The sequence below is a fragment of the Neopelma chrysocephalum genome, unplaced genomic scaffold (genome assembly GCF_003984885.1).
Source record: "Neopelma chrysocephalum unplaced genomic scaffold, ASM398488v2 Primary Assembly neopelma1_26, whole genome shotgun sequence".
Taxonomy (NCBI): domain Eukaryota; kingdom Metazoa; phylum Chordata; class Aves; order Passeriformes; family Pipridae; genus Neopelma; species Neopelma chrysocephalum.
The window spans coordinates 17,767,426-17,794,918 of NW_020897695.1; the positions used below are offsets into that span (position 1 = coordinate 17,767,426).

General features: G+C 37.5%; 1 protein-coding gene across 7 annotated transcripts in view; it reads left to right on the plus strand.

Annotated features, from left to right (window-relative positions):
• EZH2 (enhancer of zeste 2 polycomb repressive complex 2 subunit) overlaps positions 1–27,165 on the plus strand; it is a 52,523-nt gene extending 25,358 nt beyond the window's left edge. For 6 of the 7 annotated variants that reach the window (XM_027675781.1, XM_027675785.1, XM_027675783.1 and 3 more), the window contains 17 exons: positions 857–973; positions 2,367–2,487; positions 4,588–4,731; positions 5,813–5,915; positions 6,480–6,643; positions 13,267–13,358; positions 14,317–14,557; positions 14,988–15,157; positions 15,535–15,629; positions 21,424–21,464; positions 22,617–22,742; positions 23,115–23,293; positions 24,179–24,274; positions 24,904–24,985; positions 25,791–25,871; positions 25,988–26,072; positions 26,820–27,165. In XM_027675781.1, the coding sequence (XP_027531582.1) occupies positions 857–973; positions 2,367–2,487; positions 4,588–4,731; positions 5,813–5,915; positions 6,480–6,643; positions 13,267–13,358; positions 14,317–14,557; positions 14,988–15,157; positions 15,535–15,629; positions 21,424–21,464; positions 22,617–22,742; positions 23,115–23,293; positions 24,179–24,274; positions 24,904–24,985; positions 25,791–25,871; positions 25,988–26,072; positions 26,820–26,880 (1,998 nt within the window). In that variant the 3' untranslated portion in view covers positions 26,881–27,165. The remainder of the gene's footprint in view (positions 1–856; positions 974–2,366; positions 2,488–4,587; positions 4,732–5,812; positions 5,916–6,479; positions 6,644–13,266; positions 13,359–14,316; positions 14,558–14,987; positions 15,158–15,534; positions 15,630–21,423; positions 21,465–22,616; positions 22,743–23,114; positions 23,294–24,178; positions 24,275–24,903; positions 24,986–25,790; positions 25,872–25,987; positions 26,073–26,819) is intronic. The other variant, XM_027675782.1, reaches the window with a different exon arrangement.
• Positions 27,166–27,493: the final 328 nt, after the last annotated feature.

Genomic DNA, 27,493 nt, shown 5'->3' on the forward strand with positions numbered 1-27,493 from the left:
TATGTTTCTGTCTGCTTTTGTTTCTAACTTTTTTTTCAGGGTTCTTTATACTGCTGCCGAAGTATTTGAGAGAAGTTGACCTGTGTCTGTTAACTGTTGATTAGATGAAAAATTAACTTAATGTTGTCTATATTTCTATGGAGTGTTTATCCTTTGGAGGCTACATATATCTTTGAATCTCTAGAACAGTAGTCCTGTAGCTGAAAAACTCATTGACTTAATACACAGAGTTGTGTATTAAGAATTAATTTACATTTTTCCTTTGTAAGCAGTGAGCATAATCAAAGGCTTGAGGATAGGATGAAGATAAACAGAGAATGACAGGAAAACAGGGCAGGACTTAAAAAGACTTGGAGGTTTTATTTATATAAGGTGTCTTGCCAGCATTAAAGTAAAATTTTATTTATTTTTATAACATAAATAATACATGATATCTGCAGCATATTGATCCAAAGCCAGGGGAATTTAGTTGGCTCTCAAATGGCTTGAATAAATACACCAACAGCAGTGTAGCAGCAACAGGTACTAAATCTGTTTTGAGATACCAAACTTAATTTGTATCGTAGGTTGAATAGTCCAAATAAAATACTATCACAGCCACTTAATAGTAAGTGGAAAAAATCCATCATGATCTGTTAGCAGAGGTATCGACATAGAAATAATTCTTGAGGTTTTTTCCTGCTAAAACTATTTGTACTATTAGGCACTAAAAAAATGATGTGTTTTTCAAAGGTTGATGTGGCTAATTTTGAGAAACTCTTTGAATTTTGTACATTGTGGACTGCTTTGTGTTTTATTTTTGTTTGTTTTTTTCCTGAACTTACTATGTAAGTGTAACTTCAACCTCTTATTTCAGTGCTCTGTTACCAGCGACATAGATTTTCCAAAACAAGTCATCCCTCTGAAGACTCTCAATGCTGTTGCTTCTGTGCCTATAATGTATTCTTGGTCTCCCCTTCAACAGAATTTTATGGTAAGTTTAAGCAAGTGCTGGGAGGAGAAATGTATGGAGAAAAGGGAAGTGTTAATTTTAGAAGTAAACCAGCAAAAATCCATTGCCAACTACCCTCTCTGTCTTTGGTATTGGTAATAAGGCAGTAATAATCAGAAATAAGCCCCCCCTCCAATAAAATAAGCCCCTCCTCCCCCAATAAAATAAAGAAAAAGATAACTTTGATTTCAAACTAAATCACTATCCTCAATGAACCTAAGTATCTTTAAAATCTTGCAGTAAAGTTTATTTAATTCAGGTGACCTATTGTCTTGTGTGACCTTTACCAAATGTTGTTTTATTTGAAAGTATATAATTAGTGTAATGAGAAATGTTTTCTGAGGAGTATGAATACTTTTATATAAGACAATCAACCAGCATACTTGTAGCAGAATAGTAATTCTTATGGCATAAAGGGAACTTAATCCTCAAATAGTCTCCCCATGTAATGGTCATTTTCATTTAGCACCTAAGTATGGCCTTTTTTTCTGATTAGCTTCACTGTATGCAGAAGCCATAACTCTAGGTTTCTGATGTAGGTATTTGAGTTATTTGGAAAGCTTAGCTTATTGCAAATCTTTGTCACATCATTTTGTGTATGATCACCTTTGTTGACTGGTTATTATGATAATAGTAACATAGTGATTTAAATAAACATTTTTATCAGTATATGTACAGAGTTCTTCCACACATTTTTCTGCTTGCTTTCAATTCATCAGTGTTTGGATATTTTGGACTGCAGAATCATGATCAGTAGGAAAGTTTACATTTATTTTCTTAACAATAGGAAGTTCTTTTGTAGTATTGGAAGATGCAGCTGAGTATCAGGATCTATAAATTCTACTGATAAAACATGGTGTTATTAATGCATTTAGTCTATATGCAGACAAAAAAAGACAGTGGAGTTCAGATTAAATTGTCAGGCATGTTTCTGCTTGCTGTTTAGACAACTTGAATTTAAAGTCTTTGTGGCATATTTTCTTATCTCTGGCAAAACAATGAAGGGGTGGTTTCCATTGTGGTTTCCAACATTACTGTAGAAGAGATCCACGGGGGGGCGAATGAACTTATCAAATGCAAGCTTCCCAAAGCTAGGTAACTTAATGGGTTTCCATAGTAGAAGTTTTGTGGAAACACTGCTAACCTTGAGATTAGGAGCTAGTGTTAGTATTTTGAGCCAGTCACCATGAGTGCAAAAATTTGTTGAACATCAATGATGGTTTTGTTTCATTTCTTTAATTAATGGTAAAAAAGCAGTGAAGCCAGTTAGTTAATTGTGATAGCTAGACTCCTGTATCTTATGGAAAATAGCAATGCAGAAATGGTCACTTGAAAATGCAATTTAAAATTGTTTGATTATAACTGTTGTTCCTAGGTAGAGGATGAAACTGTTTTACATAACATTCCATATATGGGAGATGAAGTGCTTGACCAGGATGGTACCTTTATTGAAGAACTCATCAAGAACTATGATGGGAAAGTGCATGGAGACAGAGGTGAGCCCAAACACTCAGGTATACAAATCACTTCTTCCTACATAAATAATTGTTGTAGTATTGCTTGTTAAGGCTTGAGGCTTGATTGTTACAGTAGTGTCACTAGAATCTCTACATTTTGTAAACATTGGGTATAACTGACTTCCTTATTTAAATAATATTGCTTTGCATTTTCATAAGGCTAAGTGTTTTAAAGTAGTAGTATGGAGAAATTAAGCACGTTATGTTTTTCCCTATACCATACAGTGATTCTTGGTATTCAATTTTGTGCCCAGAACTTTGGAATAAAATATTGTAATGTCCCTGCGTGTCCTGCCTAGCAGAAAGTGGCAGCAATAATGACATTTGCAATTGCAATTCAGTAGAATAACCTCTTGTAGGTTTGTGGGTTTTTGTATATATTTATTCTTATGTGTAGTTTACCTCTTCTCCCATGTGGAAGCTGGACTACCTGCAATGTAATCTATCTCTTAGTTTGCTAAAGTCTCAGTGAAGTAGTGACCTTTCACTTGCTCTGTGTGCTCACTCAGAACTGGTTTATACAAGTTTTGTAGACTGAGTATACAAGTTTATATACTGAGCTTTACAGCTGTAAAGGTTTCTCTTGACTACTCTGGTTCCTTCTTCACAGAAACATTACCTACTCAGTCTACCCCTGTTTGGAATAGTTTCTTAAAATTTATTATATTCCTGTTAATGCTGAAGTGATTGAGGAAGAGAATGACAGTTTTTGAGTTCATTATGTGCTTCTCATGAAAGTTAAGCCTGTGATTCGATAATAAATGCTACTTAGTCTTACGTTTGACTTGTTAATGTCCTCAGGATAGCTGGTGCCTTTGTATTTCATAAGGAACATAAAATGTTTCATGGGGTTTGGCCTTTGGATATTTTTACAGATTTACTGACTGCTGATATCCCTGTCAGAGAACTGGTTATGTCAAAATGATGACATTAGTAGTAAATGTCTTCTATGATTTAATTTGTTATTAAATGAGTCTAGCTTTAAAATTAATCCTGTTCAAGCATCTTGAGACCCAAGTTTATGATGGCGATTATTGTTGTTACGGGATCTTCAAACCTATATATTGAAAGTAGAAAGACTTTTTTTAGTTTCCCAATAACTAGTACTCTTGAGTGACTGTATTTAAATGCTGTGGGAATCTGTAATCCAGAGGCATTCCTGTGTAGGAGTCAGAATTCTAAACTAGCTTTATAATTGCATGTTTGGGAGATTAATTTGTACTAACCTGTGTGTGTACATTAAGAGTTCTGTTTAAAACATCCCAATGGTATTTTCAGTGTCTACACAGTAATAAAACTATTAGTTTCTGTCAAGTTATTTTGACATCCAACACCAGTCCAGGGTCAAAAGAGGACGGTGATAAGCACTGAAGTTCCTGCATAGTTTGTGATTAGTTTTTGAAAAATAGCAGTTTCTGTCAACACTAACTATGATTTTTCCTCTGTGCAGAAATGCCTTATTGTTAAATCTTTTCTGCCCTCTGAATGTCACAACAGAATATAAACCAATAAGTAGATCTATGCAGCATGGTATCCTTCAGTTTTCTCTTGAATTTTTTGTATATAGCTGCATTCTTTTTTTATCACCCTGCTAATGGGGTCTATAGGGAAGTGGATGCTAAGGGACTACCAACAAAAATCTCTCATGAGATTCCCCAGCTGATTAAGAATTACTTTATAGACTAGTAACATGCATTTCCAGACTGGCTTAACTTACCATGTGGGAGCTGGGATTCTGGCATAAAATCTCTTAAATAGTCTAGCTAGTAATATTTTTTTTATCTTCCAAGGAGAAGAGATTTATATATGTGTACTGATGTGAAGCACAGGAAGTTGGGAAAAGAAAAATGCCCACAAGTTTCCTTCTTGCTTTCCCAGTTGTCAGTCTAAGAAATGAATAATGAGTATTTTTAACTCATCTCTTGTTCATACACTGAAACTAAGAGGGGGAAAAACACAAAATTGTTTTTTTATAAACAACAGCATTTGCCATAATTTAATTGAAGTGTAAGGAGGATTAAAAATACTTCATATACACCTTGTGCTTTTGTGTTCACTCACAATTTTGCTGAATTTCAGAATGTGGATTTATCAATGACGAAATATTTGTTGAGCTGGTCAATGCCCTTGGTCAATATAGTGATGATGAAGATGATGATGATGGAGATGACAATCCTGAGGAAAGAGATGACAAGCAAAAAGATCGGGAAGGTAACAGGATGGGTATGTCTGTCTGCAGGCACTAAAAATTAAAACCAAAACTTTTTATTTAACCACTAAATAAACTTGTTCAAACCCTTCTTTATACAAAACAGTTTTCAGGTCTAAAGTAGCATGATTGATGCCAAGAAGGCCAATGGCATCCTGGCCTGCATCAGGAACAGTGTGGCCAGCAGGAGCAGGGAAGTGATCCTTCCCCTGTACTCTGCATTGGTGAGGCCACACCTTGAGTATTGTGTTCAGCTCTGGGCCCCTCAGTTCAGGAAGGACATTGAGGTGCTGGAGCGGGTCCAGAAAAGAGCAACGAGGCTGGTGAAGGGACTTGAGCACAAGTCCTATGAGGAGAGGCTGAGGGAGCTGGGGTTGTTTAGTCTGGAGAAGAGAAGGCTTAGAGGCGACCTCATCACTCTCTTCAACTACCTGAAGGGAGGTTATAGCCAGGCGGGGGTTGGTCTCTTCTCCCGGGCAACCAACAATAGGACAAGGGGACATGGGCTCAAGCTCTGCCAGGGGAGGTTTAGGTTGGATGTTAGGAAGAAATTCTTTACAGAGAGGGTTATCAGACATTGGAACGGCCTACCCAGAGAGGTGGTGGATTCACCATCCCTGGAGGTTTTTAAAAAGAGATTGGACGTGGCCCTTAGTGCCATGATATAGTAATTGGAGTTGGATCAGGGGTTGGACTTGATGATCTTGGAGGTCTCTTCCAACCCTACCTATTCTATGATTCTATGATTCTATGATTTTCATAATTGCCTTTGTCACTTAGTTCAGGAGAGTTTATCTTGTACAGAGAATACTACAAAGATACTTGTGCCACTTTTGGTTTATCTGCATACTGAGGCAGTCAAATGTAACAAATATGAGTCAGGTATCTGTTTAATAAATGTTTCAATACACCTCAAAAAATTAAATATTATTCTAAAGTAGGCAGAGTTCTGAATTGGCATCTCCATCTGCTGGTGAAATAATTGTTTCTCCATTTTTACTAATAGAGTACCCCTTTCTCTGAGCACCTTATTGAAGTAGCAAAGGAACACGAATATAATTTTCTTGTTTTCCAAATGTTTTGCTTCCTTGACAGAGAAAGAAAGCCACCCACCTCGGAGATTTCCTTCTGACAAGATATTTGAAGCCATTTCCTCCATGTTTCCGGACAAGGGTACAGCAGAAGAACTGAAAGAGAAGTAAGAAAGTATTTCTTAGGGTATATTGCTGTGTTGCTCTGTGAAACAAAGATTCCTCGACTTCATTAAATATTTGTTGATTAGAAATGGTCCCCCTTGCAGCTAGTTCTGTGCAGTTGTGTAACTGCTGCAAGTGAAACTTGAAGGGAATTGGCCATTCCCACAGAGTCAAACAATACAGAAGTGTTTATTAGCCTTCCTTTTAAACTATTGAGAAGTGTATACTTTTGTGTCTTTAATAATCTATGTCGTTTTTTGAGGTGTTAAAGCAAAACCTTTTGTTAAAAAAGAAATAAATCTCCTTTTTGGAGTTAGTGAGTAATATATATAAAGAGATGATGGTGTGGAAAACAAATGCATTCTTTCCTAGTCAATTTTATATTTGTATTAATGAGTATGAAATTAAGAACTTGTCATGTCACTAAGAGATTGACCTTTTTAGGTGGCTTATATTTCTTAGGGTTTCTTTTTTTTAATTTCTCATTGAAAATATAGAGTGATACTGGAATAAAGAATACATAAAATATATACCTAGTAAATAACATCCTTTACTTTCTTTTAAAGATATAAAGAACTCACTGAGCAACAGCTTCCTGGAGCTCTTCCTCCTGAATGCACACCGAACATAGATGGACCAAATGCTAAATCCGTTCAGAGGGAGCAAAGCCTGCACTCTTTCCATACACTCTTCTGTAGACGCTGTTTTAAATATGATTGCTTCTTACATCGTAAGTATGATTATAGTGCGCTTGTATATATTTTGCTTTTGCAAGTCAGGATACAATGCAGTAGGAAGGAAAGAGAAGAAAAAATAAAAGCATCAGTATTTCTGAAGTTTATGAAAACAGCTTGTCCATGTTGACATTATTTTGCAGTGAAAACTATACTTCAAAAAACCAAATGCACCTCTGTGGGGTAGTTTGTTATCCTTTTTGCATTTAGGGCTTTGTATAGAATTCCTGACTTGGACCAACCTGTAACATCACTTCTCTTTATATAGTCTGTAAGAAAACTACATTATTTTCTACTATGGGTTCTATGTTACACTTTCTCAGTTTATGCATGGAGAATGGAATGCATTTTTCCATAAAAATTCTTGGTTATTCATCAAACTTGTTTCATTTTGCAACAGGGAGAATAAATGCTCATGAACAGTTTTATTCTCTCAAGTTAATAACTTGGTTATTTGAAGAATTATTTCAGAGACTTGAGTTTAAAAATTGTGATATCCTTTCCACTGAATTGCTTTCATGTTGCCCCATTCTTTTGGGAGAAGGATTTGACAAGAGCTTAGCAATGATGTTACTTTTCACTTGCAAAGTGTGAAGAGTAAGGGAGGTTCTTAAGTGCTACTAGAGACAGTTCTTGCTCAAAGAACAGAGTCAAATGTAAAGGGGAAACTAACAGTCAATTATGAAGTGGTTTTGACTTGTAGTGGAGTACTATGATGCCCTCAAATTAATTTTCTCTTTTGACTTAACTGTTCATTTGCATGTTCCACTGTGAGTGCGCATGCATGTTCATTTGGAAATCTTTGTGCTTTGTCAGCAGCTCCTCATCCAGCACACATGCAATCTGCCTGTGTTTGTACTTCACACTGAAGGCTTTGCACAGTGCTGCTTCTTTTTAGTATCCTTTAGTTGCCTTTCAGTTTGAGGAGGAATTGGAGTTGTTCTCAGGTGGTGGGGAGGAGGGAAGCTTTTCATGTTCCTAGTTCCAACAGTATTTGTGCCTTTTGGAGCTAGGTCTGTTAGTTTCACTTTCTCCTTATATTCTATTGAGAGCCCTTGCTTGAAAATACGAAGAAAAAAATAAAAGGAAACTCTTACTTCTGAATAATGTTAAAGAACAATAAGTTTCTGGAGGTATAGCTTCTATCTTGTCCAGTTTCAACATGTGTTCTGTGAAGCTGTAGGTTTTGTGGTATCTTAGTTGCCTGGATGACTCATTCCAAGAAGTGCTGTGTGCAGCCTTAGTCTGTAGGCCAGGGAAGTGAAGCTATATGCTGCCTTGGCAATCCATTTGTCTAGCAGGGGTTATATGAGTTCTTGACACTCTCAATAGTTTAGCAGAGAGACTAAATGCCGTTTTAAAAGGATTTTGACTTTTTAAGTCAACAAAAAAGCATTGTCTGGACATTGTGAGAACAATCTCTTTCTAGTGGCACCTTTGAAGACTGTAGGTATTTCTGCAGCAGTTGTCTTAAGTCATTTTTCTCACTGATTTTATAAACTTGTAGGAGTTTTCCAGTGAAGATGTGAGTTCCTCTGAAATACGCGTATATTTCATTAGTCTGTGTAGATTTGCCTTTCACAGTCATTTTGCGGATTGACAGAAGTAGAACTGAAAGGTTCCACTGACCATGTGTTGGTACCTGCTACTCTGGGGAGCCTGGTATTACTGGTTCAAAGTTCTGAGGCATGAGCTCTGTGAGACTTCTATTCTCTGAGTGCTGTGAAGGGTGGGTTCATACTGTTGTACATTTTGACATGTTTTTGAGTGCCTGGTTCAGCCAATGGGAAAGTCCAGAGTCTTTGATTGAAACACTGACTGGCTGCAGGACCTCACTTCTCACACTAGCAGCATCCTTTAAGCCAAAAGTGCTGTGCCTCCTTTCTCTGTGTTCATAACCTTGAGGTGGAAGACAAAGTGTTTTTGCTTAAAGATTGCCTAAGTTCTTGTTGCTGGTGAATTTTGATACATCCCTTAAACAAGTCAGTGTTCTTTCCTACCTGGTGTATGTCCAAGGCTTCATTTAAATTGTGCCTCGTACTTAAAAATGCCCAAACTTTAAATCATCCCTTCAGGATTTCAGGGCCATAGCAGAAAGAGGGATGAATAGCACTTTCACTGTGAAAGCACTCAAGAGGTACCTTTGTGTCAGGATGGAGTGTGAAATTACTGGTTATGATAATGCTCCTCATGACAGCTTATGCAGCACATGCATTGTCACTGGTAATGATGTATTTGATACTTGATCATTGCAAAGAGATCTCTTGAAGCTTGATTTACACATTCACTATGTAGCCGCTGCACTGGACACTGAATGTAGTAAACTGATGCTTCAGGCATGCTTTCAGTCATGCTTTCAGTCCCTGAAAACATACCCAAATTCCACCTCAACAATGACTGCTCACTGCTTTGGATGCATTGCTTCCTTTTGCTTTTGTCCATAGCAACACCAAAGAAAGAGGATTGTTTTCTGTCTGTGTCTGTCTGTCTGCGTGTCTGTCTAGAGCTAGGAATTTATCCCTTAAAAACTGAGAGAGTCAGTTATATGACCTCTTTGCATCCTGTGAAATTTTAAGACTGTTTGTCAAAACTCACCAGGCTCATTGCTGGGAATAAGTAACTCATCAAAAAAAAAAGACCGCTCTGGTTATTGGAAGGCTGCACTAGCAATTTTCAGTGTCTCTGCAACAATTTAACAATTTAACTTTTTTAAAAAGTTGATAACCTTTCTACAGTTGCCTCTGTTCTGCTTCATGCACTTCCCAAGTGCTGCTGGGTGATTTCCTGGCTTCTGCAGATGACATTTTTGATGAATTACTTTGGTAATGTGGTGGGCCACAGTGATCAGATTTGTACTCTGAAAGGTGCAAATCTCTGGAGAAGGCATAGAGAATTAAAAAAAAATAAATAGAGGAATTCTATTGGATCTGGTTTTGCTTTTTGTAATTCCCCCTCTTAGATTCCATTTTTGTTAAGATTAGCCTTATTTTATGGAGTTTCCAATCTTTGTTCTAGAACATTTGAGTTAAATATAGGAAAAGTTATCATTAGATTTTTAACATGTCAAGTCCCCTTGACGACCTGGCAATCCCTTTATGTGCAGGTGATGACATTACTGAAAAAACTTGTGTACCGACTTCATTTGCTGACAGCAAGGAATTATGCCTAAATGTCTGGACTAACAAAGAATTTAGAAGAAGGAAAAGTATCAGGTAGGGGGAATTTCCCAAATAGCTTGACTGTGAAGCAAATGTACATTTCAGGCTAAACTGTTGCCTGTGTACTTTCACATTATGAAAAATATGAGAGTTGAGCCCCTTGGGGATGAGACAGATAATAAATCTCAGAGACAAAACATATGCTCAGTGAAGCAGTTTTAGAATTATTTTCTTGAGGAAATTATTAAAGAAATATGGACTCTAGTTATTTAGGAAACCCTACAAAGTCTTTTGTGATTTTTTTTTTTTGAGAAACATTATTACTGATATTTGAAAAATTAATAATACAGCTATACAAATAGTTTTATACTTGTCCTGGGTCCTTTCTTTGTAACAAGCCTTCTCCCCCGAAAAAATCCCTTGCAACAGTGGTGGTAGATTTTGACTATAGTTGTCTTCACGATTCTATGTTGGGTGTTTTTTAAATAATTGAATACAAGATATAATTCTAATATTAAGTATCAGAGCCTACTTTTGAAGTCTCTGGTTTAAAAATATCAAAGATTGATTTATTTCACTGCATTGCAAACGAAACAGGTCTTCATTGTCCTAAGGAAAACAATTTTTGAAAAAATTTTCATTCCATGACCTTGCACAATGGACTTGCGAGAGAAGTGTTTGCATCTGCAAGTAACATGTATAAAGAATAGTTTTGATTTCTGCACACTGCAGCACTCTGATATGGATCATGGCTTGCAAATGTTTTATTATTCTTTTGTATTGATGTAAGATTATTTTTCTTGTGCTATGAAGAGAAAATAAAACAGTTATGTGGAAAAAAACCCCTGAATGAAATAGTATACTGTGGAAATTTGAAGATGCAGTGTTACAAAATGGGGGGGTTCCCCTCTCTTTTGGGTGGGGGACTCCCATCATTTCATTGTTCCTTAAAAGCTGGAAAAAGGTGGAATAACTTGGCATTAAATTGCTAGATTTCTTTGTTATTTAGCATATTTTACCTAGAGAATGTATGAACACTTCAAGGTTACTTGAAACATGAGAAGTGACATACTACGTAAAAGCTTTTAACTGAAACCTGGGGGAAGAAAGTGCTAATAGCAACAATATGCATAAATTAAATTCCTATACTTGCTTGTAAGTAATTTTTACAGAGCTACATGCCCATATGTAGAAAATAAAAGCTTTTTTGTGTTTTCAGATTTATAAAATATGATTTTTTTTTTAAATAAAGGGATGCAATATTTAATTAGTGATACTTTTATATTGTTTATACCATTTTAAGAGAGCCTTGTAAGAATACGTTGCTTCCCTGGGGTTCCCATGTGCTGTTGTCATTAATACAGGCACAACACTATAGAATTTATGATTTGATTTTCAACCTGCCCTCCTTTATGGGAGGGGAACATGAAAGGGTCATTGCAAGACAGAGTGGTTTCATCAGAGAAGCTTTCTTAAGAAGTGCTCACCACCACTGGTCACCCTCCTCACTGATGCTTGCAGAGCTACGCTGCACCAGACCACTGAAATGAAATTTGCTTTTAAAAACTTTGTCTGTGAAGACATATTTGGGGTCTGCCCACATTCTTTAAAAGGGAAGGAGCTGCATTTAAAAAGCTTAGTCTTGAAAGCATAGTGGATATATAAAGAGAAGCCTTGTGCATGATCTAGAAATAAGATGAGTAGGAAAGCCTGTGGTGGTTAATGAGGGAGAAGGATGTCTGTCGTGTTGGTATGGAACTGCCCTTTTAGATTAATATGGGTAAGAGGGGAGGGATTTCACCTTTCGGTTTGAACATTAGCACTTATCATTAACTGAATGTTTAAAAACTTCACTGTAAGTTACAGTTGCCTAACTGCAGCATAAGTGCTTTTACAGAGCCTGGAAATGCCACATTTTCAGATGAGTGTCTTTTCTAGGCCTTCATGGAGCATTAACAAACAGACAGCTAGCACTGAGTACTCTTTTTTCTCTTTTCTTTTTTTTTTTTTACTTTTGAACTTCAGTGCATTCCCCATTTTTGTTCCTTGCAGTTATGTATGCCACTGTTAACACATTTAGAGGGACAAAGTATTTATTGATATGCACCTATTTGTTTATCTGTATATATATAAAGAAAACCAGAATAATTTTTCCTTGCACACGGATGAATTTTTTTTTTTAAAGAATATTGCAGAAAACTGAGGATAGTATGTCAAAAAGCTCCTAATATAATTTGGGAGCATGAGTATATGAGTTTTGGTGAGAGTCTAGTGGCAGGTTTTCCAGGCTTCAGTTAAATAAGTGTTACGGAGAAGTTCCCAAGACTTCCAGCAAAACCATGTAAGTCAGTCTCTCTGAAAACATCCTGCTGGCAGGGATTGCATGGTAGGACAACAGGCTCTGGCAAAGGGAAATGGGTAGGAGATTCTGCTATCCTGTTGTAAAGATGCTCATGTTGCATTTGTAACATACCCAGTTCTGCTCTTTTCCGAGTTACTGCTCTGCAGCTTATATAGAGCTATACAGAGTCCATCAGATACAGGAGCAGAACTTGTCTGCAAGTTGCAGACTTAACTGTGGTTGTTCTGATCCATACTGACTGTACAATGCTAACTTATTTTTACCCTGGGAAAGAGTTCAGTTCCTGGGATACAGGAACAGGAACTGAACTCTTACATCCTATCAGCTTAGTTGGAGTGCTGATAAACTAATAGAGAAAAAATGCTTATGTGTCTCCTTCTCCTTGATGAAAAGGTAAAGTTGGATCCATTACCTTTCCAAAGTGTGTATGGGCTTGGATTTTTTGACAAGATAGGAATTGAACAACTGAATCTAACAGATTGAAGGAATGATCATGCATTAATAGGAGAAGCCCTGAATAATTCTTGTTGAACATGACAGCAAATTAAAGTCTGTTCTTTTGTTAGGAAGGGAGATATAGCAAATCTTCCTTCATACATGAAATAAATGTGATGATTGCTGATGTAAATGGGCATAATGGCTTTAAACTGAAAGAATAGATTTACATTTGGTATAAAGAAGACGTACTTGACTGTGAGGATGGTGAGACACTGGAACAGATTGCCCAGAAAAGCTGTGGGTGCCCCATCCCTGAAAGTATTCAAGGCCAGGTTGGATGGGGTTTTGAGCAACCTGGTCCTCTAGTGGAAGGTGTCCCTGTCTATGGCAGTAGGTTTGGAACTAGATGATCTTTAAAGTCCCTTCCAAACCATTCCATGATATGTAAAACTTAACCTATATGTCGTCTCTGTGTATTTAAGTGGTAAGTCAGATGTCACTACATGGAGTTTATTTTTTGGGGCTTTTTTCCATTTCTTAATATTTTTATTCTGTTTTTAGTAAACTCTTGGTAAACCTTGTGTTTTGGATAGTGTTTAAGGTTAGATATTTAATATATTTTTATATGAAAACTTAAAAATGTGATGTTTTGATTCAACAGCATTCCATGCAACTCCTAATACTTATAAACGAAAGAATACAGAAACAGCATTAGATAATAAGCCTTGTGGACCGCACTGTTATCAACATTTGGTAAGATAATTTTATAAGTTACAATTCACTGAGTGCTAGTGCTAGCTGTAGTATAGCAGGATACACTTAATATAAGGACACAGTGGATCTAGGATAGTGCATATACTTGTGGGCCACTTGCAGTCAAGTAGGTTATCTTCAGTGGGTGTGAAAGAAAAGCTTTAACTTCCAATCATCTTAAATAGGAATACATTTTAGATCTGTTAGATGTAGCCTGAGATATTGTAGGGAAGAAATATTATTACCTCTTAATGATGGTGTTGCTGCTATTGTGTCCAGTCTAGTCAAGGAACTGCAGAGTAAGCTCTCTTGTAAATTATATCCCAACTAAAAATTATAAAGGTTTTTTAGTTTGCCAAAGGCAGATTCCATCCAGGACTTAAGGTCTTAAGAAGCAAAAGAATGGAAATTAATAAGGTGAGATGTAATATAATTTCAAATCTCTCTCATAATTCCCCTAAATTTTTTAGTATGAAAAACTATGCGATTTTCCAATCTAAAAACTTGCTACACGTTGTCATACCCCTTTCCACTAGAAAACAAATCACCAGTGCTTGCATTTTAAAAAATGCAGAACACATATTGTTGAAGTGCCATATGCAAGAAGAGTTCCTGTGTTTTGACAGGTATTCTCTGTAGGAAATTCTCATTTTTTCTGTCATCTGGGAAAATAGAAATTTACTACTGAATTATTTTTCACTTGGCAGCCAAAATAAAAGGAGAACTGGAATACTAACATGAGTACTTTGTAAATGTAGGTTTTTTCATGATAGCATCAAAGGTATTTTATGTTCATTATTAGAGTACATTGAACTGGAATTTCTGTGTACATGATTATTTTGTAGAATAATGCAGAGTTATGCAGTATACAAGTAGAATGTGCCCTTCCCCAAGCCCTGATCACAGGTGAAAACACTTTTTAATTATTTTACTAAAAACTGTGATGTTTTGTGTTTAGGAAGGTGCAAAGGAGTTTGCAGCTGCCTTGACTGCTGAGCGTATAAAGACACCACCAAAGCGCCCGGGTGGCCGCCGGAGGGGGAGACTTCCAAACAACACCAGCAGACCCAGCACACCAACAATAAATGTCTTGGAGTCAAAAGACACGGATAGCGACCGAGAAGCTGGAACGGAAACTGGAGGAGAAAACAATGATAAAGAAGAAGAAGAAAAGAAAGATGAAACATCGAGTTCCTCTGGTGAGGCTGGTCAATGCTTCTTTATTCAGTTAGCTGCAGTGCTTGAGAAGATAGAACAGAACCAAACCAAACCAAAAAAACCTAACGACAACAACAAATCCCACCAAAACGAGTTGAGCCACACAATCCTAGAAGACATGTATTTGGAATATGTGGGACTGAATGAAAAGACAGAGTAATAATATGAGTTTAATCAAACAAAACCCTGGAAGGAAATGCCCAAATTGTCTCAATTTATGTGTAGATCATGTAATTGAATAGCTACTGTTAGCTTCTGCAAGAGATATGTGAAAATCATTGTGGTTTTGTGGCACTTAGGAAACAACAACAACAAAAACCTTGGATATTTTTAACTGCAATTAATAATTTGACATTTTTAAGGGCTGTGTAAAATTTTTGAAATTACTTTACTCTCAATTATTTATTACAGAAGCAAATTCTAGATGTCAAACACCAATAAAGATGAAGCCAAATATTGAGCCTCCGGAGAATGTGGAATGGAGTGGTGCAGAAGCCTCAATGTTTAGAGTTCTTATTGGCACCTACTATGACAACTTCTGTGCAATTGCCAGACTGATTGGGACCAAAACGTGCAGACAGGTAAGAAAGAAAGCTACTTGCTAGGGGTGATAGCTTTTTACTTTTAAAACTGAAGTATAGAAATACCAGTATTGATTACTAAAGGAGAAAATTAATTAATTTTCTTGGTTTTCCCAAGAATACTATGATCCTGAATTCATACCACAAATACATAAAAGTTAGTTTTAAAAATGTTTTTAAATAAAATTTAGAGGAGGTTTAAATTAGCCTATCAGTTATTAAATGGCAAAAATAATCAGCTTTAAATGTATTGAAAAAAAACTATGACTGGATAATCTGTAAGTTGTTGGTTGAAGGAAATCATACTAACTTGGAAAATGAGCAACTTTCTACTAGTGAGAGATTTATCGTGGATGTATTATGGTATCTCTTGTTAGGTGTATGAGTTTAGAGTAAAGGAATCTAGTATTATTGCACCAGTCCCTGCTGAAGATGTTGATACTCCTCCCAGAAAGAAGAAAAGGAAACACAGGTAAATCTGTTACTAAATAACCTTAGCATAACAATAAATTGGAAGCACAGGGGATCAGAACAGAAAGTATTTTGGAGGAAAAGTTGTGCAAGCAATTGCAAAGCAATTTCTTTTGCTTCCAAAACCAAAATTGGCAGCAGTAAAACAAAATGGTGTTTTGGTTTCAGACAAAAGTCTTACCACCTTGGCAAATATAACCTTCCACTTCTCTTTCTCTTTCCCTGCTTTTTAAGCTCTTTAACAACCAGAGTCTTGTTAGCAGATTCTTGTAGGTGTATTGCTGCAAGTAGTCAAAACTCAGATTAGAAATACCCTACACAGCTTGTTGCAACATTCAAGATAGCGTGGTATAATTTTTTTTCCAGCAACAAACATTAAAATTTAGAAGCATTACAATGGGATTCAGTAATGGTTATATATTTAATTTTGTAAATTAAAACTCATATTTTTTATGGTAAAGTGTATTTCATTAAGATTCAGATGGTTGGTAAGCAAAAATATTGTAGCAAACTAGTAGGATTACCTTTTTTTCTTTAGGAGACACTATTCCTTTGTAGCATCCTAGTTTCACTAGCAACTAGCAAGAACCAGGCTAACAAGCTATTATCCGGAGTGAAGCTTCAATGAAGAACAAAATCAAGCATTTTGCTTGGGCCACGAGTACCATCTGAAACCATTTCTGTTTAAATTTTAAACTTGGTGGCTACTGTCTGTCAGTAAAATGCATTTTTCTTTGAGAATACTGAGGTTCAGAATATGCAACTCTGCATGAATGTTCTTTTTTTTTATTGCCAGGGATAAGAACACAGGAGATAAAAAGCTGACTGAAAATTAGCAAGAGCATTTCTTTCAGCAAGCAATAAGTGCACTTTTTTCCATATAGTTTCCTATGTCTCCCTTTAACGTTCCCTATATTCCCCGAAGTTTGTTATTCCAGTTCTTCTCCCATCAATTTTTCTTGCTTCTGTCTTAGCTTGTGTAAGTACATTTATTATTTCCAGGCTTGGTGAAATTCCTGATACTGGCTCAGAGATACTGTTGACGTGGAATAGAACGTTTCTGCTTTGTAGCATAGAGGCTGGTGATGTGAGCTAGGAAAAGATTCAGTGAGCATCTGGAAGAGATTCTGCTCTCAGCAAAAGCTATTGATTTTAATGCTCTTGGCACAGTTTTCAAGTGTTTGGGCATTTGGTGGGCTTGGCAGTTTAAATTTAGGTTATTAGCCATGGTGCAAGCTTTGAATATGCAGCTGGGAATTAGCTTGCTGTCAGATTCATACAAGTTGCTATAAAAATGGTGCCACTACCTCTATTTAAAAAGAGCAACTAAAAGGCTCAAATGTGTTTTGAAGCTGAAATGGATTTTATGGTTACCAGGATGACATTGTTTTGGAGCAGTTTTGAGACTTTTTTTAGTTTAGTTTTTTTTTCCCAAGTAAATAAATGCACACACCATTGCATGGGGTTTTGTGATGTTATTTTGGTTTTATTAGTTGGCAATATAAAAACTTCTATGGTAGCAATTTAGTTTTGGGATGCCATTTAATTCTTCTAACTCTCCTTGAAGGAAGGAGATACATTTTTTTATTTCCCAGAATATGTGGCAATCAAGCTGTCTCCATTCTCCTATGTGCAGTAGTCTTTCAAAAAAGGAAAATAGTTTAGCCCACCTACATACTGCTGTAATCTGAGCACTCTAAAGATGTTGCACAACCAGCAATTGGGACAAACATCTGAAAGTCTTTCTCTGTTTTTCACCTTTCTTTTAGTTGAGTTTACTCACTCTTAGAGTAAATCCAGTCTTAGAGCTGGGAAGGCCCTTCTTTTACTTTTGCACTTTTCCACTGAAAGGGTCTTACTGATCTGCAGGTTTTCCACGTGTGCACATGGCAGACAGCCTTTGAGCAAAAGCAGTATTGACCAAAGAGAACAGCAGCAGCAGAAGGCTGCTTTTAGTGGCCTCTTGCAACTGATTGATAGCAGATTTTCTTACAAGACTTGCCTACTTCCCATGTCATCACGGTGCCTGTATAGACATGCTGAGCAACTAGCTGGCAAGACTACAGCTCTCTTGGAAAGTGAAATATATTCTCTCCTACTCGCCTGTGTAATTTTTGTTACATGGTCATAATAAGGCTGATTAATGAGAGAAGGTGGCTTTTAATATAGTTGCTTTTTGGAGAACCAGGAAGTGTCAGAGCCTCTCCTATGTATCAGAAATTAACCTGGCAGTTTAGGAAAACTCTGCCTTCCTGAGGAGTAAGTACTTTGCATAGAAGCCAATAAAAAAATCTGAACCGAGAAAGAATTCCAAAAAGCATGTATGTGTGCTGGAGGGAGAGTATTTCAGTACTGTTCGTTCTTCTATGTGTATGTTTTTCTTCCATTGCTGGGAGCTGAATTGTATTTGCTTTAACTAATCAACACTGCTTCCTCTATTTTGGTAAAGATTTGTTACTGATTGTAAGGCCATGTTCAGCTGTTTTTTGATTATTTTAGTTTTCCTCTTCCCCCTCATCCTGTATTCAGATGCCACTTAGTAAATTTTATTTGAAAATATTTTCTTTTTTTCCCTGCTTTCTCATTTTCCTCCTCCTGTCCCTGCCTTCTGCTGGACTGCTGTTCACTGCATGTGTTTGAATAGCTGATGTAGTTCTGCCAAGACTTCAGGATGCCTTTTTGTATGGATTTAAAGTCTCACTGTTATCAGGTAGAAGGTGCAGCTGAGGCATTGGCACAGATTCTTATGTGTCACCTCGTTGGAAGGTTGAATCTTGGAGGGGTGGGGAGACTGTGGATAAGATGATTTAGGAGACTGAAGTCTGAGTGATGCCAGAAAATCAAACACTGTGAAGACTCAACTACATATTTGACATAATTGGCATGTATTTTGAATTTTCAGTGCTCTTTCTGATAGCAGAGTATCCCTGTGCAGAGCAAGAAATGCTAGTGTAGCTTCTTCCAAAGAACGCATTTTTACTGCCTGATTAGCTGATACTGCTGCCTCCTAAAACCACTGGCAAAGTCTAGTAGGTTGTTAGGAGAGAAGAACAGTATTTTTGACAGCTTCTGTCATGATGCTTCTGGAAGCACTTGTTTTCTAAGCTGGGTATCCTGCAGATGTCAGCAACCAGATGTACAAATCCACCGGCTTGCTTGGGAACCTACCACTTGAGTTTCCAGTTTGCTTTTTTTAAATGAAGCTTCAAGTTGTGAGTGCTTTCTCAACTTTACCCTTTCCTTACCTTTGCTTCCTGGTGCATGGGACCAGATCTTGCCTTTTGTTTCTGTTTTAGATGGCAGATTATAGGCAGATAGAAAAGTTACTCCACATTTAGTATGGTACCAGGCTCCAGCTCTGTGCACTAACCAGGGGAACTTGCAATGCTTCCTGGCAGTTTTGGAAAGTTACAAGCCAATGAATGTACTATTTGCTTGTGCTAAGCAAAGCTCCTGTCGAGCTGGTCAGTGTTGGCAGCTTACTTCATGTTGTCTTCTGTCATTCCCTACAATTCATGCTGACACTGTGTGTCTCCAGCTCCTTTCTGACTGGGCTCTCCTCCTCCCATGACACTAGTCTCCTGCACAAGAGTGGCTCAGCGGGTGCTTTTCGCATCGTGACTGCCATCTGCAGTTTTCTTTCTGGTTTGAGTTGTTAGCATCAGTGCTTTGGCATTTTACATTTAAAATATTAGGATAAATAATAGGAAAATATTAGGATTTTACCTTAGGAAAAAAAATACCCCTACCAATTGCTCATGAAATGGTATTTTAAGAAGTCTAGCCACCCATCTAGAACAGCTTGGTGTGCTAGTAGGTCCTTATTATCTTGGGGTGACGGACAAGTTTCTCTGAAAGACTTTTTCAAAAATACGGTATGTTATGTTTTCCAAATACCAGGCAGACAAAAGAGAAAGTAGTTTGATGTGCATTAGAGTAATTTAAGTTAAAATTGCACTCTTTCTTTCAATTATGTGGGAGCTGTCTTCTTACAAAGATTCAATGTCTTGTAATATATGTTGGTAGCCTTTTTCTCTAGGGTGAATCACTCTTGATAGGAATATCATCTATTTATTACAGTGCTCTGTAATGCTGATAGTCCTGGGGTTTTTTCCTTCCCCTCAACCTCAGTTACCTGAGCAAATCTGCCTCTGTGTATTTCTAACATGTATGGGCTCTTTCAAATGCCTGTAAGAAAGTTTGTTGTCGAGTTAAATCTAACAGTAAAGCTTTGAGAGGGCAATTTTGTAGAGGATCTTATTTATCTGAAGCTGGGGGGGTGCAGCACACCATTTGGTTGAAGTAGAAACTGATATGCTTTTATGAAAGAAAGAACAACTAAAAAAGTCCTATTTAAGTAGTTACAGCAGGAGATATTTCTTTCAGAGTGCAAACTTTTGAGTGTTGCATTCACTGAAAGGCAGAATAGCTTTCTAGGTGTTCTGTGCTGGGGATTTTTGAGTACCTGTGTTCGTGAGTGTCCTGGGCTGCTCATTAAATCTGCAGAGAAAGTAAGGTAGCTTGATGCAGCTGGCAGTGCATCATTTGGCCAGGGAATGAAGCTTCTCCCATATTGTCTTGATGTTGCTATATGACATAGTAAGAAACTCCAAGATGTATAAACTTTGAAAATCCTTAATCTAATTTTTTTATTATGTGTGTTCACTGAAATACAAGTGCTAACTAAAATGCATAGAAGTGAAGAAAAAATAAAACTATTGATTTCTCCTTCAATTTTAAGGCTATTGAAATCAAGTCTGGTTTTCCTTTTAGGTACTTAAGGTCCAGACAGGTGTTTATGCTTGATTGTGTCTGACATGCTGTTTATGGAATAGTTGACATTCCCTACCAAAGAGCTTGCAATCTGAAATGAATATAAAATAAAGGGGTAATTGTAACTTGCAAGAATGTTAAAGTGTAGTGATTCATGTTATGATAACCAAAAGTATGTTATTCTTAAAAAAAACCCCAACCCTAACCCAACAAAACAACAAATCCAAACAATAAAACCCATTACACAACAAAAGCACCACTTCTGGCAAAGGTGTGCTTAGCTAAGCTGACTGGGAAAGGGGACACTGAAGGAAAACTGTAAGGACATAACAGAAAGGTGTATAGAGTTTGGAGTAGAAGGGGAAAAGCTTAGTGCAGTACTACCAGTCAGAACAACTGGAGAAAAGTCTGTCCGGCCAGAAATAAAATATTGAGGCCACATCACTCTGGCTGTGCCAGACAGACATCATCATCTCTTGTCCGCATCCTTGGAGCTCATCAGGTGAAGGATAGGACTTGGCTGTGATCTGTAGACAACAACCAGTGCTGTGCTGGGGCCGAGTCCTTTAAATCAAACAGCTGTCAGACTTTCACGCCCCTATTTAGACATGACCCTCCAGATCTGCAATTCCAAGTCCTTCCTTCTACTGCTGCTTCTGCCTGCTAGAAGCAGCTCCAGCAGCCTGCTCTTGGCAGGTTTTCCTTCAAGACCATCTGAATTTAAGCATTTCTCTAGCCTGGGCTGGGTGGGGACTACTCTCGTCTGTACAATTCTGGGACTAGAGGAATGGTGTGGGGAGGGGGGGAGCAGCCTGGAGAGCTTTGGTCTTGTCAACCCCAAGAGACTGGGACAGGGTGTTTCTGCTGCAGCCACCTCTGACTTGTGTGCAGTTGGCAGATGTTCATGTTACCAGAAACTTACCCATCTTAAGTTAAGTGTGGGTCCAAGATGCAGCTCCCTTTTCCAGCCCACTGCAGGAGGAGTTCCTGTCAACCTTCTTGTTTGTTTTGTGTTTTTGCAGGTTGTGGGCTGCTCATTGCAGAAAGATACAGCTGAAAAAGGGTTAGCATCTTTCCATTCAATTTATGTCCTGAACTTTTAAGATTCTACTATTGCTTTTTTGGTTTTGTTCTTTGGGGGGTTTGTGTTTGTGGCTTTTTTTTCTATTTTTAATGTTAGGCCATTATATACATTCCATGGGGAGCTAGAGATTATAGGGGAATAAAAAGAAAAAAAAAGTAAGCTCTCATTACAGATATTGTAGGACAAAAGGTACTCTTTGGTTTACATAACTGGAAGAGCTCTGTATAATTCAATTAAAAGGGAAGGAGACTGAGTTTACAATCTTTTCAGTATGGCCTCATCGAAGTACAGGTAAAAATAGTATTAACAATTGGAGCTGCGGTAAAAAGTGCTTTTGTGGGTTTTTGTAAAAAAAACCAACTTATTTTAGAAATGGTTCTCTGAAAATTTGTTGAGAATAGTTGGGACTTCTAGCAACATAAATAATTGATCAGTTTGTCTCTCTCCTTTTTTGTTGATGATTGCTAACTTGAGCACTTCTACAAATTCATGCAAACCCAACACCAGCTCAGGAGTATTAACAGCAAATATAATTTATATAGCACCAAATTTTCCTAGCTACTCTGTAGGTAAAGCTCTAGACTTGTCCCTTATATTTCCTTTCTCGTCTAGAAGACTTCAGCATTGTCTGTACTGGAAAATTGACTTGGGAAAGCACAGTGGTATAATAACCAGGTATTATGTTGCCAGTGTTAACCTGCTTGAAAGCTGACTGTTGTTCCACATTAAAAATTACTTTTGAGTATTTGATCAAATTTATTTTGCTGAATAATATCGGTGCTGTTATAGAACATATTCACACAGGAAATTATACCATTGTAGTTTCGTTTTTCAGTTTTCCACAGTAAAGAGCTTTCAGCTTTGAATACTCAAAGCAGCTGAGTAATGGGTAGAATAAAGTGCACTAGAAAGCAGCAACTAATGGTGTAGAACATCTCACTAATGTTACAGTTCTGGTTAGATGTCTCAGGTTTTTAACCCCACTCATTTGTAGGTTTGGGTTTTTTATTCATGTTTGGGACTTTCTTAGCTAAATTACTAAAAGGGAATTTCTACCTTGAAGAGCGAGGGAAATTGTGTATTGTTTGTTTGCAACTTACAGCTTTACAAAATGTTGCTATTTTTATTCAGATGGGTCATCGAATCATGTTTACAACTATCAGCCATGTGATCACCCACGTCAGCCTTGTGATAGCTCATGCCCATGTGTAATTGCTCAAAACTTCTGTGAGAAGTTTTGTCAGTGCAGCTCAGAATGTAAGTAAAACATTTAAAAGTAATCTATAAACTTCTTTCCCTGTCCCACCCTCTAGCTCGGTACTGCAGTCAGTCCATACTGCAGACAGTGTTGCAGTAGCAGCAAACTGTATCAAACAGTGTGAGCACGTGTTCAGTTTAATTTGGCCCTCATAATTAGCCACTGCGTGAAGTCGGAAAGTCTTCAGACTTAAAATTGAGGAAGACTAAAATCAGGAAAGGAAAGAATTTACAGTACTTCTAAATGTTCTATACAGATATCAGTAGCTGTGTTATTAATATATTAATATTCTGATATGCTATAATCTGCATGGTCTTAATTTTACACTGTACTTTTTTCATACCTGCTCTTTTCCATCTATTCCTTTGTAGGCCAAAACCGGTTTCCTGGATGTCGTTGTAAAGCACAATGCAACACCAAGCAGTGTCCGTGTTACCTGGCTGTGCGTGAGTGTGATCCTGACCTCTGTCTCACATGTGGAGCAGCTGACCACTGGGACAGCAAAAATGTTTCTTGCAAGAACTGCAGCATTCAGAGAGGATCCAAAAAAGTATGACCATAGTTACACAACTACATGCCTATTACCTGGGTTCTGAGGTGGTTTTATATTTTCAAGCCAGAGAATGGAATTTCCTTGCCTTTGTGCTGTCAAACATGAAAACAAAACAAAACCCCCAAACCAAACAAAATGACAAGGGTGGTAGCTGTCACTTGTTAGCTTGCTTATATGCTACTGGTAAGCTCTGTCTACATTCTGTCATGTACCAATTAGTGTTTTCTGTGTAGCACTGCAGTGGATTATCTCCTTTCTCCCATTCAGGCTTCACTTGTAATTTGCAAATAGGCTGCTGTTTTAAAGTGATACCTCAGCAGTCCTTCCCTAGATCAGCATAAGGAAGTTTTGCCTCAGACACAGAATGGCTGTTTCTCTATCCAGTTGTTGATTCTAATGCACAAACTTGTATCTGGTCTACTGAAGATACCTTGAAAGCCCATTCAGCTCTGGTAAATCAATTAATCAATCAACCAAAGTTTATTTCTACTCTGGAACATCACCTCTGGAACTTCACCTCACAAACTAGTTCAGTTGAGTACTGAGCTAATGAGTGAGTAGTAGGCAGACCTTGTCTGCAGACCTTTCTAGGTTGAAGTCTTTAGTAAATGTGTTTTTATGTAACACCCTCATTTCCAGGTTAAACTAAAATTTTTAATGCTTTTCAAATACTTGAGGTTGTTTTTCTTTTACATACATCTTCTGATCCACAAGCTGTAATTTTAGTGTGCATTTGATAACTAGAAGAATCTATGTTTGTCTACTCTCCTGGAGTCCCAACATATACATTTCATAAAGTGATACAAAACAAAATGGAAAAAAACCCCTGAATTCAAACTAAGCCAGGCATGTCTAAATTTTTTGGTTTTTTCTGCCCCACAGCACTTACTATTGGCACCTTCAGATGTGGCAGGCTGGGGAATTTTTATCAAAGATCCTGTACAGAAGAATGAATTCATCTCTGAATACTGTGGTGAGGTAAGGATGGAGAATGCTCGTTCTGTATGAGCTTAGTTGGTGAAGTTTTCTGTTGACAGGCACCAGCAGATTGTCTGTAGCCTGGTATCATGTTTAGACAGAGCGATGTGATTGACTAAGTGCACAGACACTGGTGTCAGAGACTCAAAACCCAGGAGCTACACGGTTGAAATGTCACAAAAAATCTGAAATAGGTTCTTGTGAGAATGAGAGGCTGGAATGTCATTTTTATCTTAGATGTAATTTCAGTTCAGACGTGTTTGGAATTTTGTGCCAAATCATTTAGTACAGTACTAAAAGTCAGTAGGTGCTTTCACTAAGTTATATTCTGTAGCAATAGAACCCTGAATCAAGTATGCAGTCTTGATTTTGAGATGAGAAGCAATTCTTGCTTTTCTTCTGCTCTGAAAGGATTTATTTATGCTAAGAGCAAACCGTGGATGTTTTGTAAGTGCAGAATGCTTGCTAAAACCAGTACTTTATGTTTGGGAATACTTTCAATCCCAGAGAATAAAAAACCCTCCACCTGTCCACCTGTCTTTCAGAATATCTGGGGTTTTTGACCTTAAGCTGCTAATATTATAAAAGGGAAGAGTTCATCTCTTTTATTAAAGTAGTATTTCTTTCAGATTATTTCTCAGGATGAGGCAGACAGAAGAGGAAAAGTGTACGACAAATACATGTGCAGCTTTCTGTTTAACTTGAATAATGGTATGTATGCATTAGTTTGCAACCCTTGCAGCATAAATAAAATATGTATGCTCACCATTTTGTTCAGCCCTGTTCTTTTGCAGACAGCAGGTAACACTGAGATTTTTTTTCTGCACATCTTTCCCTATCAATTTTGATAGCTAGTGTTTTATTTTTTTCCCTAAATGCTAGTCAACTAGATGTAGTGATGGAGCCTATTACACAAGTAACTATACAAGATGAGTAGAAGTTGAATTTCATGGAGTAAAATTAGATGCAGGCATTAAATAGACTAAATAATTTAAAAGGCTTGCCGGTATTGCTTGAAATAATTTCACTATGACTTAAATCAACCAGTAAGTGATGATGGTAATTGTGTTGGGGGGGAAGGAAAGCCACACAGAGATACGTGCTATGTGGCTACTTCCACTAGCAGATAAAACTACAGACTGCAGTGTCAAGCATAAAATACCAGAAAAGAGTAGAAAGGAGGAAGAATCCTCTGCTTTATGTCAATGTTTGCTTAGCATATTTATGGCGCTATTCCTTGTGGAATAAAGGTATAGAAGCTTCAAATGAGAAGCTAAGGTAGTGCCACTGTGGCAAGAGGTAAAGGGAAAGCACAGTGTGGAGCAGCAGGAATATTTTGTCTTGCAGAACGGTACATTTATTGTAGGATGATGGGCCAGTTCTTCCATGTAGGAAGCTGTGCATTTATCTTCTCCAGCTGTTAAAATCCAAGCACACTAGGCATTAAACACAAAAAGCTTGTTTGTAGGTGACTCTCCATCATTTGTGGGTTTTGTTGTTTTTTCCACCCCCCTAGATTTTGTGGTTGATGCAACACGCAAGGGCAACAAAATTAGATTTGCAAACCATTCAGTAAATCCCAACTGCTATGCAAAAGGTAAGTTTTAAATTTTCTTGCTTTTCAGCAATGTATGAAATGTTGTGAGATACTGATAAAGTGTGCATGCTAAAAAAGTATTTGTACTAACATAAGCTTAAATTTCTTTCAAACAGTTATGATGGTTAATGGCGATCACAGAATAGGAATATTTGCTAAAAGAGCCATTCAGACTGGTGAAGAACTGTTCTTTGACTACAGGTGGGTAGATGGATTTTGTAATTTCTTTGTGTCATAGACTGGATTAGCTTTCAGTATCTCTGCTCAGCTCATAGTTAATTACTCCACCTGCCTGGTCCTTGCAACCTCAGGTCTCAGCAGCTGAGAAGCAGAATCCCCACTCTGCTTTTTTTTTTTTAAGCCAGATACCAGAGTAAGACTGAATTGAGCAAACTTGGAACAGCAGCTTGTATAGAGCAAAGTTTAGTGACAAATGGGGACAGACCTGCATAACAGACTTTAACTGGTAGGGCTCCCTAGTACTAGTACGGGCTGACTCTCCCATCACTCAGAAATGGGCAAGGAGTATTGTGTTATTATAGAGAAGTGCTTGCTAAGAATGTGTTCATACTTTCCTCTAAAATCATCCCACTTGAAGAAAACTAAGCTGTCCAGTGCCAATACTATGCAAGTCAACCTTCAGAAATGCAGTTGCTTTCCACTAGCTAAAATGACCTTCAGCTTTGTGAGATTCAAGGTGAAAAAAAGTGTGGAATTTTAGTGGAATTTTGTTTCCTCTTAATCAAACTCCTCTAAAAGTAGTTCCTTGAGTGGTCAGCATTGTTCTGCACCTGCAAATTCACACGAGGAGGAAAGGCCCCAGCTGGTGAGGAAACTATGGGAAATCAATCTATTCCAGTCTGTGGTGCCTTCTGTCATGTCAGAACAATGAAGCTGAAATGTTCTGTGATACTGTTTTTTATTTGCCTTTTTTTTTTTTAATTTCAGATATAGCCAAGCTGATGCCCTTAAGTATGTGGGCATTGAAAGAGAAATGGAAATCCCTTGACACCAGCTACCTCTTCTTTTAAACAAACAGCTGCCTTATCTTCAGGAATTTCTAGTACTGTGGGCAATTTTAGAAGAATAAAAACGATGCAATTTGAAATTATGTATTTGCAAAGTACTGTAACAGTAATTTATAGTAACAAATTTAAAAAAAAACAAACAACTTTTTATTGCCTTCTCACCAGCTGCAAAGTGTTTAGTACCTATGAACTTTTGCAATAATGTGGTGTGGTACATTTTTCAACCTTGAATAAAGGATACTTGAACTTCTTCATTTTTACTGGAACTGAGTTGGAATTTTGTGTCAGCCCGTTGAGGAAGCAATGTGAATTTAACTTGTAACTTCTGAGAAAAGGCAGCTCCACCCTTGTCCCCTCTTGATACTGTTACTTTAGGTCGCATTTAAGATTCATGTGAAGATTCAAACCGTGTAGGAGACATCAGTCAGGTAAGGGTGGTGCTGCAGCACCTCAGTCAGTCTTGGTCTTGCAGTTTTTGTGCTCCCTTGGCATGGCAGCTACATCCATGTTCTCTATAGAGTAATGGCTGCAGCTGAGAAACTCCTACAATTAACCTTTACATCCCAACACCCTACATCCTCAGCTCCTACATCT